This window comes from Phascolarctos cinereus, unplaced genomic scaffold, assembly GCF_003287225.1.
Source record: "Phascolarctos cinereus isolate Bilbo 61053 unplaced genomic scaffold, phaCin_HiC Scaffold_5;HRSCAF=322, whole genome shotgun sequence".
Lineage (NCBI taxonomy): Eukaryota > Metazoa > Chordata > Mammalia > Diprotodontia > Phascolarctidae > Phascolarctos > Phascolarctos cinereus.
In genome coordinates, this window is record NW_027555958.1 from 405,220,826 (window position 1) to 405,241,555 (window position 20,730).

The 20,730-nt window shown below is 40.0% G+C and overlaps 1 protein-coding gene across 1 annotated transcript in view; it reads right to left on the reverse strand.

The window, feature by feature from the left end:
• RGSL1 (regulator of G protein signaling like 1) overlaps nt 1-20,730 on the reverse strand; it is a 124,231-nt gene continuing 103,501 nt past the window's right edge. Inside the window, exons 21-26 of the mRNA XM_078155784.1 lie at nt 16,633-16,742; nt 15,462-15,554; nt 8,174-8,231; nt 7,623-7,713; nt 7,206-7,312; nt 1-125 (exon numbers count right to left, since the gene is read on the reverse strand). Of these exons, the coding sequence (XP_078011910.1) occupies nt 7,298-7,312; nt 7,623-7,713; nt 8,174-8,231; nt 15,462-15,554; nt 16,633-16,742 (367 nt within the window). The 3' untranslated portion in view covers nt 1-125; nt 7,206-7,297. The remainder of the gene's footprint in view (nt 126-7,205; nt 7,313-7,622; nt 7,714-8,173; nt 8,232-15,461; nt 15,555-16,632; nt 16,743-20,730) is intronic.

The following is a 20,730-nucleotide window of genomic DNA, read 5'->3' on the forward strand; positions in this document are numbered from 1 at the left end:
TGCTAGTGCAGGGAAGGAGGACAGGGAGATTGGGGATACTAGGTGCTGGAAGTTCAGTCCTCTTCCTTCTCTGTTTCCAGAAGGGGATGCTTATTTTGAATAAGAAAAATAATCATTATTGAAACCTGTGGAGAGAGGAGAGTCTTCATGTTACTACAAGGCACCATATGAAAATAGCCCTACAGAATAAAAGTCTATTATTCTCTCTCACTTCTCTGCTTCTCTCTCTTTAGTCCTAAGTGTAAGTAAAGTATGTAAGATTTAAAAACCTTGTCTCTATAAGAAGACACTTTTCAATTCAGAGACTCTGAGATTCTAAGATGATCTTCTACAATCCTCTGCAAGCCTCTCCACTGTTCCAACCTAAGTTAGCCCAAATTCTTTTTTAAAAAATTTTTATTAGTTTATTTTGATTTATCCACAATCACTTCCACATGCTTTTGGGTTTAAAATTTTTCTCCCCCTTCCTCCACACCACCCTCCCCAAGACGGCGCACAATCTCATATAGGTTATACATTTACATTCCTATTAAACATATTTTCACATTAGTGAAGTTGCAAGTAAAAATTAAAACCAATAGGAGGAACCATTAGAAAGAGGAAATAAAACTCAACAGAAGAGAAAAAAAAATGATAGCTATTCAACTTCCATAGTTTCTTTGGATGTGGATAGCATTTTCCATCACGAGGCCTCTGGTGATGTCTTAGATCCTTGTATTGCTGAGAAGGGTTAAGTTTATCAATATTAATCATAGCACAACATTAGCCCAAATTCTTAATCACCCATGCGGCATACTGGATAAATTGGATGATGCATTGTCCCCTAAACTGGCCCTGAGCTTTCTGCCTTTGTGTTCTAGCTCATGCCACACTCTGTGTTTGGAATACTTTTTTCCCTTCCGCTATTTCTAGTTATTAACATTCCACTTATCCTTCAAGACCTTTCAAGTCCTAAATGCTACTTCATGCATGAAGCCTTCCATGATTCCTCTAATCAGACTTCCCTTAGTTTTCACTTAGCATTTTATATTTCTCTGCTATATTTATGTTCTACTTTTTATAAATTATTTGTGTATGTGCTGTATCTCTCTTTCAGAGTGTAAACTCTTTTCAGGGTAGAGTTAGTTTTCTTATTTACCTTTTCTCTCTTCCAGTGCCTAACAACATGCCTTCAGCATGGTTGAATGCTTAATATTTGTGGAGTTGAACTGAATAGTCTCAGAGCCCTTAAAGAAAATTTCATTAAAGATGCAGGTCCCAAAGTTGAACACATATTTCATGAAAATGGGCCTAGGGAAGAGACACTAGAATAGTATTGTGCTTTCTGGGATCCAAGGGCCCAATGGTTGAATTGCCTGATGGGACAGTAATTTATGGTTCAATGCCACTTTGGAAGGAGGGCTTTAGTAGCATTCCCTCAGAATTTGTTCTCAGTTTGTGCTATTTACCAATTTTATCATTGATTTTTCTAGATGACAGACTTGGGAGGGATAAGCTCACATCTTAGGTATCAGAGTCAGGATTCAAAAAGGTTTAGACAGGTTAGAATCTTAAACCAAATTGAATAAAGTTAACTTAAAGTTTAATGGTGACATTTGTAAAGTTCTACAGTTGGGCTCAAAAAATCAACTGAAAGCATAAGATGGGGGAAGAAAGCATTGGGGGTTTTAGTGGACTTTGAGCCTATTATAGACAGTGTGTTATGGCAGCCAAAAAAAATTAACGCGGTGTTAGGCTGATTTGAAAGGTATAGTATTCAGAACTAGGGAGATCATACCATTGCACTGTGACTTGTTAGAGACCATCTGCAAAATGTCATGTGAGGTATCAGGATCCACTTTTAGGGAGGACAAGGATAAAGCTGTCCAGAAAAAGGACAACTAGGATTATGTGCCTTGAATTCATGACAGATGAAGACAAAATGAAGGAAATGGGGATGTTTAGCCTGGAGAAGACTCGATGGAGACGTGAAAGTTGTCTCCAAGTAGATGAGGGTTTGGTTTTATTCTGATTGGCCTCAATGAACAGAAATAAGAGCAATGAGTGAAATTGAAAGAGAGGCAAATTTAGGCTTGAACTATCTCCTGAGATGGATTCTCTCTCCCTGGGGATCTTCAGGTGAGATTTGCTCAATGACCATTTGTTGGGCTTGTTGTAGGAAGGGGTTCTGGTTCAAATGTGAATTGGAGTAAATGACTTCTGAGGTCCCCTCCACCTCTATGGAGTCTCCAATTCTGTGACATCTCTGTCTCCCCACCTAGGTCACTAAAGAGACCCTCCAGAAATTTGGTCAAGATAGGAAAGATAATCTGAAATCACTGAAAGCATTGTGGAGTTTCCCAAGTGTGATGGATTCTGATTTCCTCCTACACAATTCTGGAATCAGCTCAGTGTCCACTTAGCAGTGCTGGTCCAAGATACGTACATACGTACATACAAAAATACATACATACATACATACATACATACATAGCTACATATGGAGATTTTCATTAATAGACTAACTTCATGAACCTCTTTCTGCTGTGTCATAACCTCAGCAATGTAGATTTTTCATTTTTTTTCAGTGTAAATAAGTCAATTCATTTCACATTTCTGGGCATTTTATGAAGAGCTTGATATAATTAGTGTGATGATGTTATTTGAGAATAGCAGCATTTGTTGACATTCACCATTAATAAAGAATCCTACTTTGTTCAGATTTTGCATGGAACATTTTTCATGAAACTGGAGAATACCTTAGGTGGGGCACATGCTGTACAATTTGATACTTCCTTCATTGTTCACATCAAAGAACAAAGTTATCTTCACAGTTTCATCCATCGTCATACATAATTTTCTCATATGCATAGGAGACATCTTGTTTTTAAAAAGTGAGGCTTCATGGCTTGTGTTTTATAGTCTAAATCATTTAAAAAATAAACTACAGACAAAGAGGGATCATATGCTCTTTAATCCTCTCAGGAAGATGTGTGACTATAAGGTATGTAGGAGCTGTAGAAAATCACCAGCAAGTATCCTTTTCATTTCTTATGGTATTTTTTTTAAATCAAGGATACATTTGATGACTGAATAGATCCTTCTCACAAAGACTTTATAGAATTACACAACATAATTCCCTAAATTATATAGAATTTTCTAGAAGGTAGAGGCATATAATCTGATCGTTGTTTTCTTCCCTTTCTTGGCAGCCCTCTAAATTTTTTCTTTTTTTGGAATCTTATCCCCTTCGATGACTTTGGAATGTTGCCACCTTTGTAGCTGACTCTGAATTGATCTAAAACCATTACTTGTTTGCCTGCTCAGAGGTAGTTCAGAGGCAGCAAGGAGATAATGGAGAGCCAATCCTTACAGGATTATAGAATCACAAATTAGAAGCATAAGTGGCCTCATAGGTTGGCTAGGGACCTTCATCTTACAGATGAAGAAACGGAGGCAAGGGAGAATTTACACAAGGTCACATAGGTAGGAAGCACTAGAGTTGGAATTTGAACCCAGGTTCTCTGACTCCAGAGGTGCCTTTTCCACTGAGTTCAAGATCTTTGACATAGAATAAGTATGGGACTTTAGCCAATCCACTCAATTTCTCAGGGCCCCACACAACTTAATGGCAACATTGGTAGATGAGTTGCCTGTGTATAAATGGAAGGAATTTCCAAAAATGGAAGCAAGCGTTTGTTAAGTATTATGTGCCAGACATTGTACTAAGTGCTGGGAATACACAGTCCCTGCCCTCAAGGAGCATACTTTGTAACGGGGGAAGACATCTCTCAAAAGGGACCAGAAAGGAGATGCAGGGTCATGATTTGGGGGCATGGTTTTAAAGTCCCAAAGCCAGTAGCAAAGCTCAGAGAAGAATGAAAGCTGCCCTGGGCAACTCTACAAAATGGAGGCTCTGGGAGGAACCCACCAATGAAATTATTTCTTGCCTCCAAAAAAGAACAATTTCATTAAAATTTTTTTTTCTCAGTTCTTTAAGTGACTTCTAATTCTTTTGCTAATGTTCAAGTATCATTCCAGAGTAGGCTATAATTGTGCATGTGGCTTCTTTCACTTCTTGTTCAAGAGCTATATTTTCCAACGCTAGGCTTGTATTCTCCTTGAAATTAATGAGTATATCATGGCACATTGCTGACTTACTTAAGAATGTCTTGTCAAGTCTTGGTAGACTTTTCCACATCATCTTTTGCAATGTGTGTTGGGACATAAATTATAATTGTTCTTTATAGCAGCCTCTTTGCTCGTGCTCATCATAGGCGATGCCAGGCAAGATTATCAAGTGTTTCTGATAACGATGTTTCTCGTCTTTTAGCATAAGATGAAACTATTTCCATCAACTCCAAGGAAAAGCTGTGGGCTAGCTTTCATTACATTTAAGTCTTTAAGATTCATTTATAGCAAAAATACAAATATGTGTGTAATGTAATTTCTCCAGGAGAAAGAACAACAGAAGCTACACAGAACTGAAATGATTGTGAATTTTTGTCCATTTCATGGGTCACCTTGGGCAAAAAAACCAAAACCAAAACCAAAACCCTCATCTGGAGGCCAGATTGTTGACAAACTTGTGTTTTTTTTTTTTTTTGGTGAGGCAATTGGGTGAAGTGACTTGCCCAGGGTCACACAGCTAGTAAATGTGAAGTGTCTGAGGCTGAATTTGAACTGAGGTCTTTCTGAATCCACGGCTGGTGCTCTACCCACTGCAAGATCTAGCTGCCCCCCAAACCATTCTATTTTTAATGAGGTTAGTCCTTGGACAACAAATATATAATTTGTTGTTGTTTCCATGGTTGAAGCTGAATAGAACTTGCCTTTCACTCACACAGCCTTTGAAAACCCATGGTTCATCTGTATGTCATGACTGAGCACTGGAGTGGGATTCTTGGGGAGGTCCATTTTCCTTACTCATATCAAAGGTCTCAGGACCTTGGGATTAATTTTGTTAAGAAAAAAATCCTTTAAAAAATAGAAGTGGGGGACAGCTAGGTGGCACAGTGGATAGAGCACTGGCCCTGGATTCAGGAGGACCTGAGTTCAAATCCGGCCTGAGACACATAACACTTACTAGCTGTGTGACCCTGGGCAAATCACTTAACGCCATTGCCTAGCCAAAAAAAAAAATAAAGGTAATGGCAAAAGCCATCTCCCCCCCCCCCCCCCATAGCAAGGATAAGACCTTTCCTATTTCTCTTGCACTGGGAAGAGGGTAGATGGGTGGGGGGGTGAGAAACTTAATCCCCGCCTATAGATTTAGCCCTGATTCCACACCTAGGTAAGGAGAATATGATGTTCCTGGATGCAACCTCAAATCAGCTTTGCTGATGGCCCTTCGCTGAACTGTTCTTTTTTGTTCGCTTTGGTAATCAAGGCCCTATTTTATGCTCCAGTCCCAGCAACTTGTTTTATCCACTCTCTGTTTGAAATATATTGCATGTACCATGGTTTCTCTAGGATTGGTCCTGTCTTCTACTCCTCCAGTTCTTCCAGGAACAAAAACAGAGGTTCTTAACCTTATTTTTAATGTCAAGGTCTCCCTTGGCAGTCTGGTAAAGCCTATTTATCCCTTCTCAGAATATTTTTAAATGCATAAAATGAAATACATAGGATCACAAAGGAAATCAAATAACTGAACTCTAGCCTCCATGACTGGGTCTCTACTACCTGCTGCCTATTCTTTCCAGTGCTCTCCCATTTAGAGTCCCCCTTTTCCCACTGCCTCACCTTCTCTCATGCACCTACCCCTACTCCCATTCTGGCCATCCTTTACTTGATCCATCCTACCATCATCAACCAGGCCTTCTTTCTAAACGTCCTCCATTCTTAAGAAAATGGGCAGAGAAATGACTGTGGGATATATTAGGTAGAAAGAAAACACTAGAAAAAAACCCCAAAGGCATAAAAGGCATCAATTTAGCACCAGAATCTATTTTAGAGGTCTTTTAGTCTAACTTCCTTTCTTTACAGAGAAGGAAACTCATGCCCAAGGTCACACAGGGAGGAATTAGCAGAGTCACTATTTGTACCTAGATTCTCTGAGTCTAAATCCAATTCCCTTTTTAAAAACTGTAACACAGTTAATGGCTGCCATCAGTGGAACCCCCTTACTTGCCTTCCCATGCTTCCTTTCTTCCCTCTTATTCTAGATCCCAAGGAGACAATAAGCCACTCTACTCATCTCCAGTGTGAACTTACCACTTGAGACTCTGTCCTTCATTTTGGTTATTTTTCTTAATACTTTATATTTTTGCCTTTTTAACATCACAATAATTTTTTTCCACTATGAAACCCTTTCCCTCCTCTACCCCTACCCGGTGATTTCTCTCTTATAACAAAGCAAAATTCTAACTAAAATGAAATGACAAAGCAACCATGTCTGGTAGTATATGCAACATTCCATACCTGTAGTTCCCTGAAAGTCTACTGAAAGGAGAGAGAAATTTCCTTCTTATTTCTCTGGGGTCAAGAATGAAATTAATCTGGACCCATCTGCCCTTTATTTTCCTGAAAAATTATGGAGCAGACAATGGAACTCTTTGCTTTGAGAGTGTGCCTTATAACTAACAGTAATGAACTCAGTTTAAAACCTAGGACTGGAGGTAAAAATTTCAAGATCGATCCCTTTACTCTTTCTTAACTAAAACAAATTAATAAAAATAAAATAGATCTCTGAGGAAGGAGGGATTCTTTGTTTTTGAGAGGGGGCAGGATTAATTTGTCTAGATAGGATTAACATTTATGAATGATATCCTGTGTCAATGGCATTCATAGTAATAATAATGCCTTATATTTGAATCAACTGTGAAATGGAAACATTTTCTATTTTTCAAAATACTTTCCCAAATATTATCTCATTTGATGCAAGTACGATGATCCAGATATTATTTCCATTTCACAGATGCAGAAATAGGCTTAGAAAGATTAAGTTGTCTTGACCGAAATCATATAGTTATATATAGCGGCTGAGCCAAGATTAGAACCCATGCCTCCTGATTCAAGCGGAATACTCTTTCAGAAACAATTACTGAATGTAGAAACATCCTGCTCTGGTGGTAAGGCCAGGCTCAAACACAGCAGCAGATCTGCTGCCCATCATTCTGTGTAGGCATTGTCTTTCCATTTGCACTCAGAATAGCCATCCCTGCCATTCCCAGGCTGGTGGTGCCTGATGCCTCTTCTTGCTGATGCCAAAGCATCCCAGTTCTCACCTGTAAAAAATCCATCCATGTTAGGTGCCTCCTGAGCACTGGTCTGACTCTGTCAGGTGTATTATGTGACTAGTGAGTTGACTTTAGTGATGTCAGAGTGTTTTTGTCTGAAGGGAAAAAAGAACAGTCAGTTAATTGCAACAGGGAGGCTGGTTGTAGCACTAACCTTCTAGACCACTCCCCTTCAGGAGGCTCAAGCCCTACCTTGACCCTCTAGGGAGCAGAGTCCCAAAGGTGTTGATCTACTTCTCAGGTGCTAGGCCCAGCTAATAACTATTGAGAGCTCGGTAGCTCTGAGCCTCCTCTGCACACTGCAGCAGTTCTCAAACGATGGAAGGGCTCAACTTTTCTCCAAAACCTGCCTATGTCTTAGGCTTGGGACTCTGACAGAGCTGAACCAGGTCAGCAGAGACTGACCTGAATTTCCAAAGGCATCAGCAGCCCCTTCTTGTTCTTTTCTTCTCTTTCAAGCTTGATGCTAAAATTCTCTTCTTCCTTCACCGGTTCTCTTGAGTGATGTGTAAAGTGAGAGACGAGCAGTATTAGGATCATATATGACTTGAGAACATTTGGGGTTCTCTTCTCACAGAAGGGCTCTGGCTCTTGGCCTAGTTTTTCAGAACCTGGTTAGATTAGTCCTGATGGGAGCTACTTAGTGTTGGTAATCAGGCCAAGGACTACCACAGAGGGACCCCTTTCCTTCTGTAATTGACCTGTCTCTGGAAATGGTTCCCAGCTCCCTAGGTATCCCATTTCATTCACAAGGCAGAATGGGGTGGGAGTGGTTGGGGACTAGACTTTGTCTTCTATTTGTTACATGAAGAATTGGATTTCAGCTGTGAAACTAAGGTCCATGGGAAACAAAGCCTCTTCTTGGGATAAAAGAAGGCTTCCCCATCCCCAACCACACTCTTCTATTCAGAGATAAGGCAACTCAGATTCAAAGGGGGTCCCCCAGTTTTGCCTACCCTATTGACTGGAAGGTGCTTGTCCGTTTTCTCTTCTGGGACATGCTGCTAGATGAAGCTAAAGATAAATAAAAGTTCCCATCAGAGCCCATGGAGAGGAAGTAGTGATTATTGAGGGTATCAGGTTTGGGAAGGACCTTTGTCAACACAATTAATCTGGAAAAGCAGTCGGTGCAGATGTCAGACCCTCCCTGTGAGTTGCAAGGGGGAGCTTGGGTGTGAACGTCGGACCGAGCAGCAGTGGCTAGGCTCTGGGAATGTGGAGGTGGAGCAAGGCAGTTGGAAGGTGGTAGCAGAGGACCCAGTTCAACTCACGGGTCCTTTTCAGTCCATGTGAGCTTTCCTCAGTACCCAGATGTCATATGATCAAACCAGAACAAATCTGGAGAAAGTGGACTAGGTGTCTCTTCTCCAGGGGTGGCAGCATCTCTTCCCAGTGAAGATGCTTTGTCAGTGAGGGATGGGATTACTGAGAACTTGGCTGTTCTTGCAATAACATGGCATCATTCAAAGAGTATTGAACTTGGAGACAGGAACTTTGGGTTCCAGCTCCGGCTTTGCAGGTAAATGACTGTGCGACCTTGGACAAGTCACTTAATCTTAGTCTCCCTCAGTATAAAATGAGGGAGTTGGATAAGTTGATCTCTAAAACTTCTGCTCTAAAATTTAGACTCCCTAAGTCTGAACTTTGCTTATATCTTCCTCTCTAGAGTCAAATGTCTTACATTGGAACACCAAAGAATTAATTCTTTTCCAGAAAGTACTTTGAATTGGGAGGGAGAAGACTTGAGCAGGGGCATCCTGTTGACCAAAGAGAGGGGTGGGAACAAGGTAGCTTGGAATCTTTCAGGCTTCTTCCTTCCCATCAGGTTAGTCTTGACTAAGGTTTATCTTAGTTTGTGCTTCTCTTCTCCCCCCACCCCATGCCACATTTATTAAATGAATGCTAGTAGTAATAACTCACTTTGGTGTTTGTAAAGTGCTTCTGTCACAATGACCTTGAATATTAGGTAGTACAAATATTGTATCATTATCCCAATTTTATAGATTTTGTTGTTCAGTTATTTTTTCAGTCATGCCTTACTCTCTATCACCCATTTGGGGTTTTCTTGGCAAAGATACTAGAGTGGTTTGCCATTTCCTCCTCTATATCATTTTACAGCTGAGGAAACTGAGGCAAACAGGTTGAAGTGACTTGTCCATGTTTGAGGCCATATTTGAACTCAGGAGATGAGCCTTCCTGACTCCAGACTGGGACTCTATCCATTGCACATTCACTTATCTAATATTTGTTGACCAACCTCAGGGGTCTTGACTGCCTATAGAAGATGTTATATTCAAACATAGACAAGGACTAGCCCATTTGGGTCCAACCCATCTAAGCATCATTACCAGGATCATCACTCAGTAGGCTAGCCACTGGGTGATGAATTATTTGGCCATCACAACCTTGGCATCATAGATGGCAGTGGCAGACCTAGAGGCAGGAAAATCAGGGTTATAATCTTTCCTGAGCCATGTTATAGTTTTGCCAGGGTTATCTTTTCCTATGTTTTGCAAGTCGTTTAACTCCTGATCCAATGAGGATAATAGCACCTACATCTCATATTTTTGTTGTGAGAATCAAAATAAGGTCATCGGCATTAAGCAATTTTCAAACCTTAAAGAGCTGTAGAAATATCAACTAAACCTATGAAACAAAGACAAATCCTCACATAACAGTGAGAAGCTGGGAAGGGAAAAAATGAGATTGTAGAAAGGTTTGCATGATAGCAAATTAAGTCAGATTATCCCAAGAGCAGATGGCAACAGAGAGCCAATGAGGAACTTCAAAGGAGAACTCAAATAAAAGAAGCCCTCAGGGGTTATACAATTAATCCTATATCAGGATTTCAGATGGAGAGCCATCCTGCTCCACTGGTGCCTTTGCAAAGGTTGGGAGGAAATAGTATGGCTCCAGCACGCTGTGAGAAGTGATATTGTTTGGGAAATGGGGGAGGAAGTGAGCAAGAATCATAATAGATGGCAGGCATGGATGGATAGGTTGTGCTCTGTGCTTGACAAGGGAGTTCCCAAATTGAGGGGATCAATTAATTTGCCTATTTGGAATCCCAAGGGTATTTAAGGATAAAACTGGAAGAAAGATAAAAGGAATGAAAATGGAACAAAAATGTCTCTATCTTTCTATGAGAAACAATTTTTTCCTTCAATAACAATACACAGAGGAAAAGCTTGGTGAAGGTGACACAATTTTAAGAGCACTGAGGATCAGCTTTTGGGATATCTGAAAGACAAATTAATAATTGGGAGGGAGAATTTCAAATGTCATTCCTGTAGAAAAATGGTGACCACCTGACTACATCAATTACCACCAAAACCCGTACCTACTTTCTCATCTCTACAAAATCTTTGAGAATGATTTATACTTGTTTCAACAGTATTCTTGATTAAAAAAAAGATGAGATGGGAAGAGGCAAATTGTCACAAGTAGTTCATAACTAAGTCAAGACATCACCCATGATGCAGTTGGTCCTCTTCAAAAACAAAGAATAAACAATAACAACAATAGGAGATTGTAACTTTAGAGTCATTCAACTGACTGATAGATGCAGAGAACATAAGATCCCATTGGACTTATTACTGGATGATTAAAAAAAAGCATTTGATTAGTAGAGCAAATGGAGCTTAAAAGCCTCTCCTCCAATGATGTGTCTCTCCCATGAGTAAGTAGAGATTATACAAGATTTTTATGATAGATGTAATAATGGAGATGATTGTTCCATAATCCTCTAATTATTAATATCAAGGTATAAAATAGGGAGATAAGACTTACCAATGTTTGCCATTATTATGGAGAACATTCATCATAGACTTCCTATGGAAGAGAGATTCCCTACAGACAATGAGGTTCTCCAGATTCCCTAGTTTGTGGATACCATTGTGCTAATTATATTCAACCCTGGAACATTTCAGAGTCTCCTAAATGAGATTCATTTAACTGCCAAAGGATTTGGCTTAACCCTCTGTACAGTAAAATGAAAGTAGATGAAGAATCCCCCATGGTCCAAGCTATAATATGCAGTTAGATAGACAGTTCATTGAGCTAATTCAGCAGTATAACATGTCTAGGACAGAAACTATAAACAGATAATAAATTAAGCCCAGAATTAAATGGAAAGAAGAAAGCAAGTGTGACTGCATTTTGGAAATTCTGTAGCATTTTCAAAGAGCTAAGCTTTTCCCTGAAACAAAAACTTACCTTTTTATCACAAATATTTTCCCAGTAATGGTATTTAGGTGACAAGCATAGAACACTATAGTTTCTGAAGAATAAATATTTCAGATCACCCAAAGGGCTTTGGAGTGATGGTATAAATAGTCTTCAGCACATTACCTATCTATGATAGCCCCACCCCAGGTAGGCTTGGCAGTCCCCCTGCAGGAGAGCCCATATGATCGTGCATTTCTGTAGAGAGATATGACTCCTGAATGAGAGAGAAAGCAAAAGGAAAGGGGGGGAAAGTAAGATAGGAAGAGAGTGAGGGAGAAAGAGAGAAAAGGAGGGGGAAGAAAGGGTGAGGCACAGACTGTGAATAGAAAAACAGGAGACCCCCCCAAATCTGTAGGCATATGAGGAAAAACTGGAGCCCCAAACACGTCCTTCAATTCCTAGGGTATGCAACACCAGAGACCACCAAGGGGAGACTCATAGGGTAAGACAGTTGTTACCCTGGTTGTGCTGAGATTTCTGGGGTCAAAGAGTGTCCTGACTCTTATATATGCTAGCACTTAACCTGTATGGCTTCCCTAATTTGTTTTACCAGCTTGTTTTGACTTCAAATATATGCAAAAAGCATCACAAAAGATATCAAAGAGACGGAAAAGGAAGTGAACCAATCATGTAGAAAGAATAAGGGGAAAAGGTGATTTACACTCACATAATGTCAAGAGACCTAGGATGAGGGCCCTAGGACACTGAGCAAAACCTCTTGTGAATAATGTATAGGAGGATATGATCAAGAGTCACACAGGATGAGAGAGAGAGAGAGAGAGAGAGAGAGAGAGAGAGAGAGAGAGAGAGTGTATGTGTGTGTGTGTGTGTGTGTGAATGAATTGTGACCTTGCACTATTGGAAGGAATGCCCACAATGATGAGATTACAGAGCTGTTGAAAAAAGGAAGACCAAGTCACTGTCTTCTTTAAAATGACAAGTTTAGTCAAGAAAGATCAATGCTAAAAAAGCAAAAGCTATATCAATCTAAGTAACAGAGATCAATATATGGACATACTAGGAAAACAATATGCCATCTGTCTTATTAGAGAAGATGTGACTCTAGATAGATTATTAAAGAGAGGAGAAAGACATAGCCTTTCAGTACAAAGAGAAGAGTTCTAGACACTAATAAAGATATGAACTAAGGACAGCAGCTGAAACAGGGAGGAGAGGCACACAGATGAAACTTACTGCATTAGGAGAGATGGATAAGACAATGCTGAACGAGGAGCAAGTTGGAAAGGAACTCTCCAGTGACAGACATAAGGGATAAAATCTTAAGCATAACGTGTAGGAAGATGGGTACACTAATTGTAAGGCTTTTGATAGGTACTTACCATGTTCAAAATAATGGAAATGGAAGACATTCTTGTGGGTGGCATTCACCACAACCAAGAACCAGGTGAAAGTGGGGGAGGCTAGTGAAGAGGGTATACCTGTTCAAGCATGGGCTAGCTGACTACTCGGCAAGGAGGCTATGATGGGAATTCCTACTTTTGTTACGTGTTGGGCTAGTGAGTTCTGAGCTCCCTTCCAACTCTGAGGTTCTGTGATGCTAAGGTTGTTATGTTAGATGATGTCCATTCAACTGTCCAGTCAACTGGCCTATCCCAGGTAAAGGTTAAGGGTCAGGCCACCAGCAGTAAGTAGCAGCAATTCTTCTCTTGAGGAGTAGAGGCAAGCAAAATGGTTGTCAATATGTCAATTTGGGGTCCAAACAGAGAGTTGAAGGGAGGGAGTTTTCATGCCAAGGAAGGCAGTAAAAGCATGAATCAGGAAGTTCAGACCAGGTAGGATGCACAAGAGTAGTAAGGGTTAGGGGCTAAGAGAAGAATGGAGCATTAGCATGAACTTAAGGGTCAGAAAGGCAAAGATAGGAACTCTACACTACCAACTTAATTGACAATTCACTATGCTTAGCTTATCTTCTAGAATGAATTCCTTTTATGGTGGGCTGGCATATAGTAGCCATTCACCTTCCTGAAAATTAAAGAGGCAGAGCTTTTGGTAGTCAATATGCAAACCCTTTCCTTTGGATTCCTTCTTAGGTCTGGGGTTTGGTGGGTTTCTGATGGTAGAAGCTTTCACTACCACAGGTGCATATAAGTGCCAGGTTGGTTAATTTGCTCTGATGACCTTCTAATCAACAAGGTACCATAGATAATTCTACCAGCATTGAGATTCTGAGGATGCTATCGTGGGAAACTCCTTTTCTCATCTATTAACTTGAATGATGGTATATTTGGGGCTAGTGGATGAAGGCTGAGTTCCAAGAATCCTTGTCATAACAGGGACTGGTGGAATACATGCTAATATGAAGCATGTCGCTGCAGTTGAAAGGCCACCAGGTGAGCTGGAAGAAGCCAGTGTTACAATTCCTTTATTCCCTGGATGGATGTCTAGAGTGGAAGTTCCAGGCAGGAAAAAAAATCGCACTTGATCCTGCAGCTTCCCTGGGAGCTCAACTGCAAGAGGTCCTAACTGTTTGAATCATAAATTAGAGATCTCCCTAGAGCTTCCCAAAGTCATTGTCTTTCCTACAGGAGATGCAAACTGGAGTGTAAATATTGGGAAAACCTAAGGGTAAAAAAAAAAATTACTAGTTTTTATAGAAGAGAGTGTTATTCTAGGTGCATGGTGGACTTCATAACTTGGCAGTGGGAAGCAATGTGAGCTCATCAGTTCACAAGTATGGTTGGTCCATGAGTGAATGGAGATTATAGAAGGTTCTCTCAAGAAATGGGTAGGCTGTTTTGGCAACCGTGGATGGGTGAGAGTGGTCAGAGCAGAAGATGGGGCATTTTTTAAGAGCATATCTACTACACCAAGATGAGACTTTGTCCCAGGGGTGAAAGCAAGTCCATGGACAGGTGGAAGTCTCACATTCTGTAGGGTTACAGTTAACGTCACGCTGGACACATAGCTGCCATAAGTCACAGGAGATTGTAAACAGCTGGTCCATCATGACTTAGTTATAGTATTTCTGCCTGGGCCAACTTAGGGAGTACATACATACATACATACATACATACATACAACTTTGGTAGAAACCTAAGCACAAGAATCTAATGTATAGGAAGCCTCTTTCTAAAGCCAAGGGAAAGACTTATTTCAGGGTTCTTGGTTATGCTTGGACATAGAAATCTCAATGCTGATAGAGTTGGATGGTCATGTCTATGAGGGGCCATATCTTGAGAATTTCTTGTTCTCAGGAACACTTTCAGGTTCAGCCTCTTGGCTGCTTCCCTGTGCTAAGATTTCTTGGACAGTGCATCAGTTCACTGGCTCTCACACCTAGGGAGGTGTGACAAAATTGAACCAACTAAAGAATGCCATCCCTTGGAGCTAATGATGATTCATCTTGCTGGGGGTGTTTGAGGTACCTTATGTTGGTCAATGGCTGACTGGGTACTGGGTCTCAGGTGATGATATCAGGCCTTGAAGACTGACTTTAAGGTCAGAAAGTTCACCTCCCAACACTTACGGACTGTGGCCCTTTCTGCTCTTTAAAGAGACAGAGATGTCAAATGGCAAGACGCTTGAGAAAAGAACTGACAGTGGAGAAAAAGAGAAAGAGGCTGATGCTAGAAACCACATGGAGAAGGAGGGCTGTGTTTAGAAAAGGACTGAACTTGCAAAGTTCTGGATAGGGAGGATCCTAAGATAACAGGATGTGGAGAAGGGGGAAGGGCAGCTGGAGGCACAAGGGTTTGAAAGCAAAAGGAGAGTGCATGAATAAGAATAAAGGGAGGAAGGTGGGAGAGGGATACAGAGAAAGGGGACCGTGACCAGAGTCCAGTGTAGGAAGGAAGGCCAGAAGTTTTTCCTTATATCGAGTCAAAATTTTCCTCTGTGCAGCTTCTCTTCATTTCTTCCAGTTCTGCTCTCTGGGGCCAGGTAGAATCAATCTGATCTGTCTTCTGTGTGACAGCCCTATAAAGGCTAGAAGTCTGCTCTCATGTCAGGGCTATAGAAGCTCATCTGGTTACGTGAACTTGACATCAAAAGACTTACATAACATAGCTGCACTCTCCGCATCTTCCCGGGGCTGAGGCAGCAGCCACTCAATGCCCTTCAACAGAGAAAATCTCAGGACGACATGGTCCCCTACAAATGGAAAAATGAGGGAGGGAAACAAAAGCAAAACAAAACAAAACAAAAAACCAAGCATTAATCTCACTCCATTCCTCACAACTTTAAAAAAATGGTTTAGACCTGTGATTTCATTGAAGTAGGGAAACTTTCTGTTTAGGAAGCTCTCTTTATCAATGCTGTTGAGCAATCATTCTGTATCCAAGTTGCCGAGGGACATTGAGAGGCTAAATGACTTTCCTGTCACAGAACTAGAATGTCAGAGTTGGGATTTGAACTCAGGTCTTCCTCCTTTCAAAAAATCAAATTCTGGGGCAGCTAGATGACACAGTGGATAGAGCACTGGCTCTGGAATCAGGAGGACCTGAGATACTCACTAGCTGTGTGACCCTGGGCTAGTCACTTAACCTTGATCGCCTCGAAAAAAACAAAACAAACAAAAAAACCCAAAAGCCAACTCTTCCTATTTCCTAGGTGAATTTATTTAAGTTAATTATTAATAGGGAAGAATATGATTAAACTAGCTGACTCTGAAGTAGGAATGATGTCTAGCCAAATGAATGTTAACCTTTGCAGGGGTATCTGCAGTTTTTTTTTTTAACGCCATCAACTTCTTAATTGTATATTTAAATGGCAAAATGACAATTTTAGATAAATTATTAATAGTATATACTGCCATGAACACATTTCCTAAAAATTAAAAAAAAGGATTCATTATTATAAAGGAATGAATTGCCATTAGAAGAACTTTATGTAAAGACCTTTTTTCTTTTTTTTTTTGGACAAAGCACTCCTAAACTAGAGAAGACCACCTCATCTACTCATATCTTATAAGACAGAGATGTAATAGTGACTGGAGTCTAATACTTTGCCTCTAAGGGCCATGTGAGAAAAAAAAAAGTCAAATATCTCCTAGAACTTCCTGATACCTGAAATGCATTATATCTAGGTCATTTAGATATGGTAATCCAACACCAAATGACTCATTCCTTTCTGGCAAACCATCTCAATTGGTCCACAGCTTCTTCTGTTGCAGATCTTGTGCAGAGTGCTGCTGAAGGATCAGAAACAAGAAACCATGACCCAAGCTTACCTCCACTCCACTGAGGCTGTTTAGGAGATATGGTACCACCAAGGGAGGTGTCCTTGCTTTTCGTTCCCAAATAATGAAAGTAGGCACGCATTGCTCTCCAGTTAGAGTACCTGTGGGAAGAATTGCTTCTGGTTACAGAATGGAAATAACTAGCTAGGAATACTCACAGACAAAGAGGGTGGGTGGTGGTAATAGGACAGGAAATCTCTGTCTAATAAATAAAAGCTAAGTAAAAGTTGTGGGTTCACCTGAAGGGAATTTTTGGTTTAGGACCTCTTTCTAGCCCCAAGGACCACTGAAGGACTTGTATAAAGCAAACTGAAAGCTGCAGTGAACCAATATATGTTTGAGCAATGTATGTTCCTCAGAAGGCTTATGATACTAAGGAAAGTTCCAGGTGAGTTTCTGTTCTCCTCTGATCAATTGAGTTAAGCAATGAGACAGATACGAGCCAAAATTTAGTGGGCAGATGTATTAAATTACTTTGTATCTTACTTCAAATTATGCAATTTCTTAGTCACTTAAAATGATTATCAAATTTTGTTTTCTTTTAAATGAGTCATGTTTATGTAGAAAGATCATAAACATAGTTACATAATAATAGTAGAAAATTGTAATGTTTATCAGAGTCAGACAAATCTAAGAGTAAGAAAAAAACAGGGGCAGCTAGATGGTGCAGTGGATGGAGCTCCAGCCTTGGAGTCAGGAGGACCTGAGTTCAAATCCAGCCTCAGACCCTTGACACTTAACTAGCTGTGTGACCTTGGACAAGTCACTTAACCCTGATTGCCTAGCCAAAAAAACAAAAAAAGAAAGAAAAAAAACAAAAGGGAAAAACAGAATTGACCAAAATGTTAGAGACATTTAGAGCTAAAAGACTTATGGTACCTTCTGAATGGAATCACTAAAAAATACATGTGCTGTTTGTCACCACACGGCACATATGGTTTATCACCCCAGTTAAAGGTTAACCATGTATTGGGGAGTAGAGAAATTAGAAATAAAGATAAAAAGGCATAATTTTAAAAAGCATATCCTTTACAGACTATACTCAATAAAAATAGAAACAAGTGGATAGAGCACCAGTCCTGGCAAATCTGACCTCAGACACTTAACACTCACTGTGTGACCCTGGGTAAATCATTCAACCCCAATTGCCTCACAAAAATAAATAAGTAAATAAAAATGGAAACCAATTCAGGGAACACAAACAAAAGACAGACCTAAATGGAAACTTAATAATTAAATCCTAACTAAGGGTATGTCAAAGAACAAATGCTAGAAAAAATAGAATCTAGGTGTAAATAGCCAGTCTCCAAGGCACTAGCCTAGTAATCTCTAACCAAGAATTTCCCAAACTAACTTGCCACAGAATGTTCTGGGGCTTAAAACATATTGGATAGAATCTATAAGTATAGATCTGGAAATATGGAATACCCCTGGGATTAAAAAGGCCTATATTCAAAGTCATGCCTTTGATAATTAACAGCTGTGTGATCATGGGAAAGTCATTTAAATTCAAATTGTCCCAGTTAATTCTATTCAACTGTTATAGAGGAGTTCCTAAGGAAGAATGGCTGACCTGTAGTCATTCGTACACTGACGAAACCACAGATCTAGAACTGAACCTTATCGCCAAATCTGTCTTCTATGCCTCAGACTGGGTTAAGTTTTGAAAGCTGGTCTTTTCTTCCAGCTAATTTTCTAAATATCTTTAAATCCTCCAAGTTTCTTCTTCTTCTCCCTTTTCAGCTTTTTTCAATTTATTTTGGATCTCCAATATATCTACTGTACCATTGCTCTGTTTCTCATTCCTTAATAGTGAATTGATTTTCATATGAGCATTCACAGACCAAAAAAAACCACAAAACTTCTTTGATTTCTCTTTTGCTTCTGTAAAAAATAAAAAGCTAAAAATGGAACTAGATTTAATATCTGCAAAGCATTATACTGTTTGAAATTTGCAAAGGGCCAGATGTAGGCTTGATGTCAGCAAAAATTAAACAAAACCCTTCCTAACAACCAGAGCTGTCCCAAAGTAGAATGGGCACCCTGGAGAGCCAATGGTTCTCCCCTCATTAGAAGGTTTCAAACACAGGCTCAGTGACGGCTTGTTTGGAATGTTAAATTAGGAATTCCTTTGTAGATGGGTTGAACTGTGGGGCAACTGGGGCCTCTTCCACTTGGAAAATTCTGTGTTTCTGAGTTTTGGTCTTAAATTCAGGAGAGCAAGAGGTTAAATCCTAGCTCTTTCTCATACAAGTTGTGGGACCCTAGGTCAGTTTCCTTACCTATAAAATTGGTATCCTAGTACTTGGGCTTTGTACTTCTCAGGGTTGTGATAAAAAAAGTGATTTGTCAATGCTACAGTATAGCAGAAATGCCACAAAGATACTCAGAGGTGTGAACAGTACAAGACAAGGGAGAAAAAGAAAAGTAAATATGCATAATTACTGTTACTATCACATGTAGCCACTAACCTCCCCCCCAAAGCCTTGTCAAACTGAGGAAGTTTTGTAGAGTACTGTGTTTTTCTAACGCATTTTTGAATAGTTTTTGAGGAGACAATAATGAAATTGTATAAATATATATATATATATATATATATATATTCAAATTCAAGTAAGTATATGTGTGTGCATATATATGTATGTATGTGTGTATGTATTCAAAGAACTGTCCCATTTGTTTTTCAAAAGAACACAGATTTCCAGTTAAGATTACAATAGAAAAGGTTATTGAAAAGTCCAGCTCTCTCACATAAACCCTAATTCATATTCAAAAAGGACCCAAGAAAGATAAGTGATAAAACTGAAAAGGTTCAGAAGTAAGCTCCTCCATCCAGGCCCAAATTACACAAAAAGACAGTAAGACATTGATAGTAGTAGATAGAGGGGCCTCACCAGGGAAGCCAGGAAAGCCAAACTCAAGTCCTAATCAGAAGCTGGCAGAGCGGGGGAAAGGAGATGCATCAGGTCTCAACTCTGGTCTGTTAGAACAGAATCAGGAACAGAATTACAGGCCCCCCCCCCCAATCACTGTGCATTAAGACTTTGCAATTCTAGGAGCCCTGAGAGCAGTAGCAGAAGACAGTGTCAATCCGGCACCTGGTCACTATCTCCTGGGGGGCTATGTAGGAGATGTGATGACATCGTCATCTCTGGAATCCAACTAGGGCCTGGCAAGGCCACAGCAAATGATGGAGCCGACTTCCAACTGAGAATTGGGAAGGAGGAGAATACAGCTGAGGCCTGTCTTGATAGGATTTAATAAAGGTAAATTGAGGTACAGAATTCTGAGCTTTATTGGTTTATTAGCAGGGCACGAACCTGTTAATAAAGTGGGTCAAGTGCTGCCTCAGTTAAGCCAATGACCAGAGGAGGAAGCATAGCTCCTTTTATAAATATAGAACAAAGGACAGACCTTGGTAGGTAGAGAAAACAATGTGAAAGTTTGTAGGGTTGACAGCTTCATGGAGGTGGGGACAACATGACCGGTTACATCAAAGAAAATGGGCTAGCACCTACATGGGGCTAGCAACCTCCTATTTCTGTCATTAAGGAATGTTTAATTGGTTTATGAGACCTGTCAGCATCCTGAGGATGTTGTTAGTGGACCAGAGATAGCAGACTGCCTGGTTCCTAAGAGGGAGATAAGAACCTCTTTAATTGTACAGGGACATGGAAGGATGTGCAATATATCATCTGGAAATATACTAGGTCAACAAACACGTCCTGGAATTTTCCCAGGAACTACAGGAATGGTGGGTAAAGTTTTTGCCTTTAATTATAACTTTAAAGGAATTCAGAGGAGAAGGCGGAACTTTTAAATTTAGCTCATAGACAAAGAGACAAAAGAAATGTGGCTTCAACAATCCTTTAAAGTGGGGCAGTAATACAGAAATGGATCTATTACAGAATAGAATTGATCATAAAGTGACATAGAATCAATTTAATTTCCTCTATTTCCCCCTTTGATCAATGGGAGACAGGACTCCCATGGATCACCTCTCTATAAGATAATTCTATAAGATTTTTAACACAGTCATTATCATTAACATGTACTACCATGAGTCTCCCTTTTGATGAAAGACTGGAT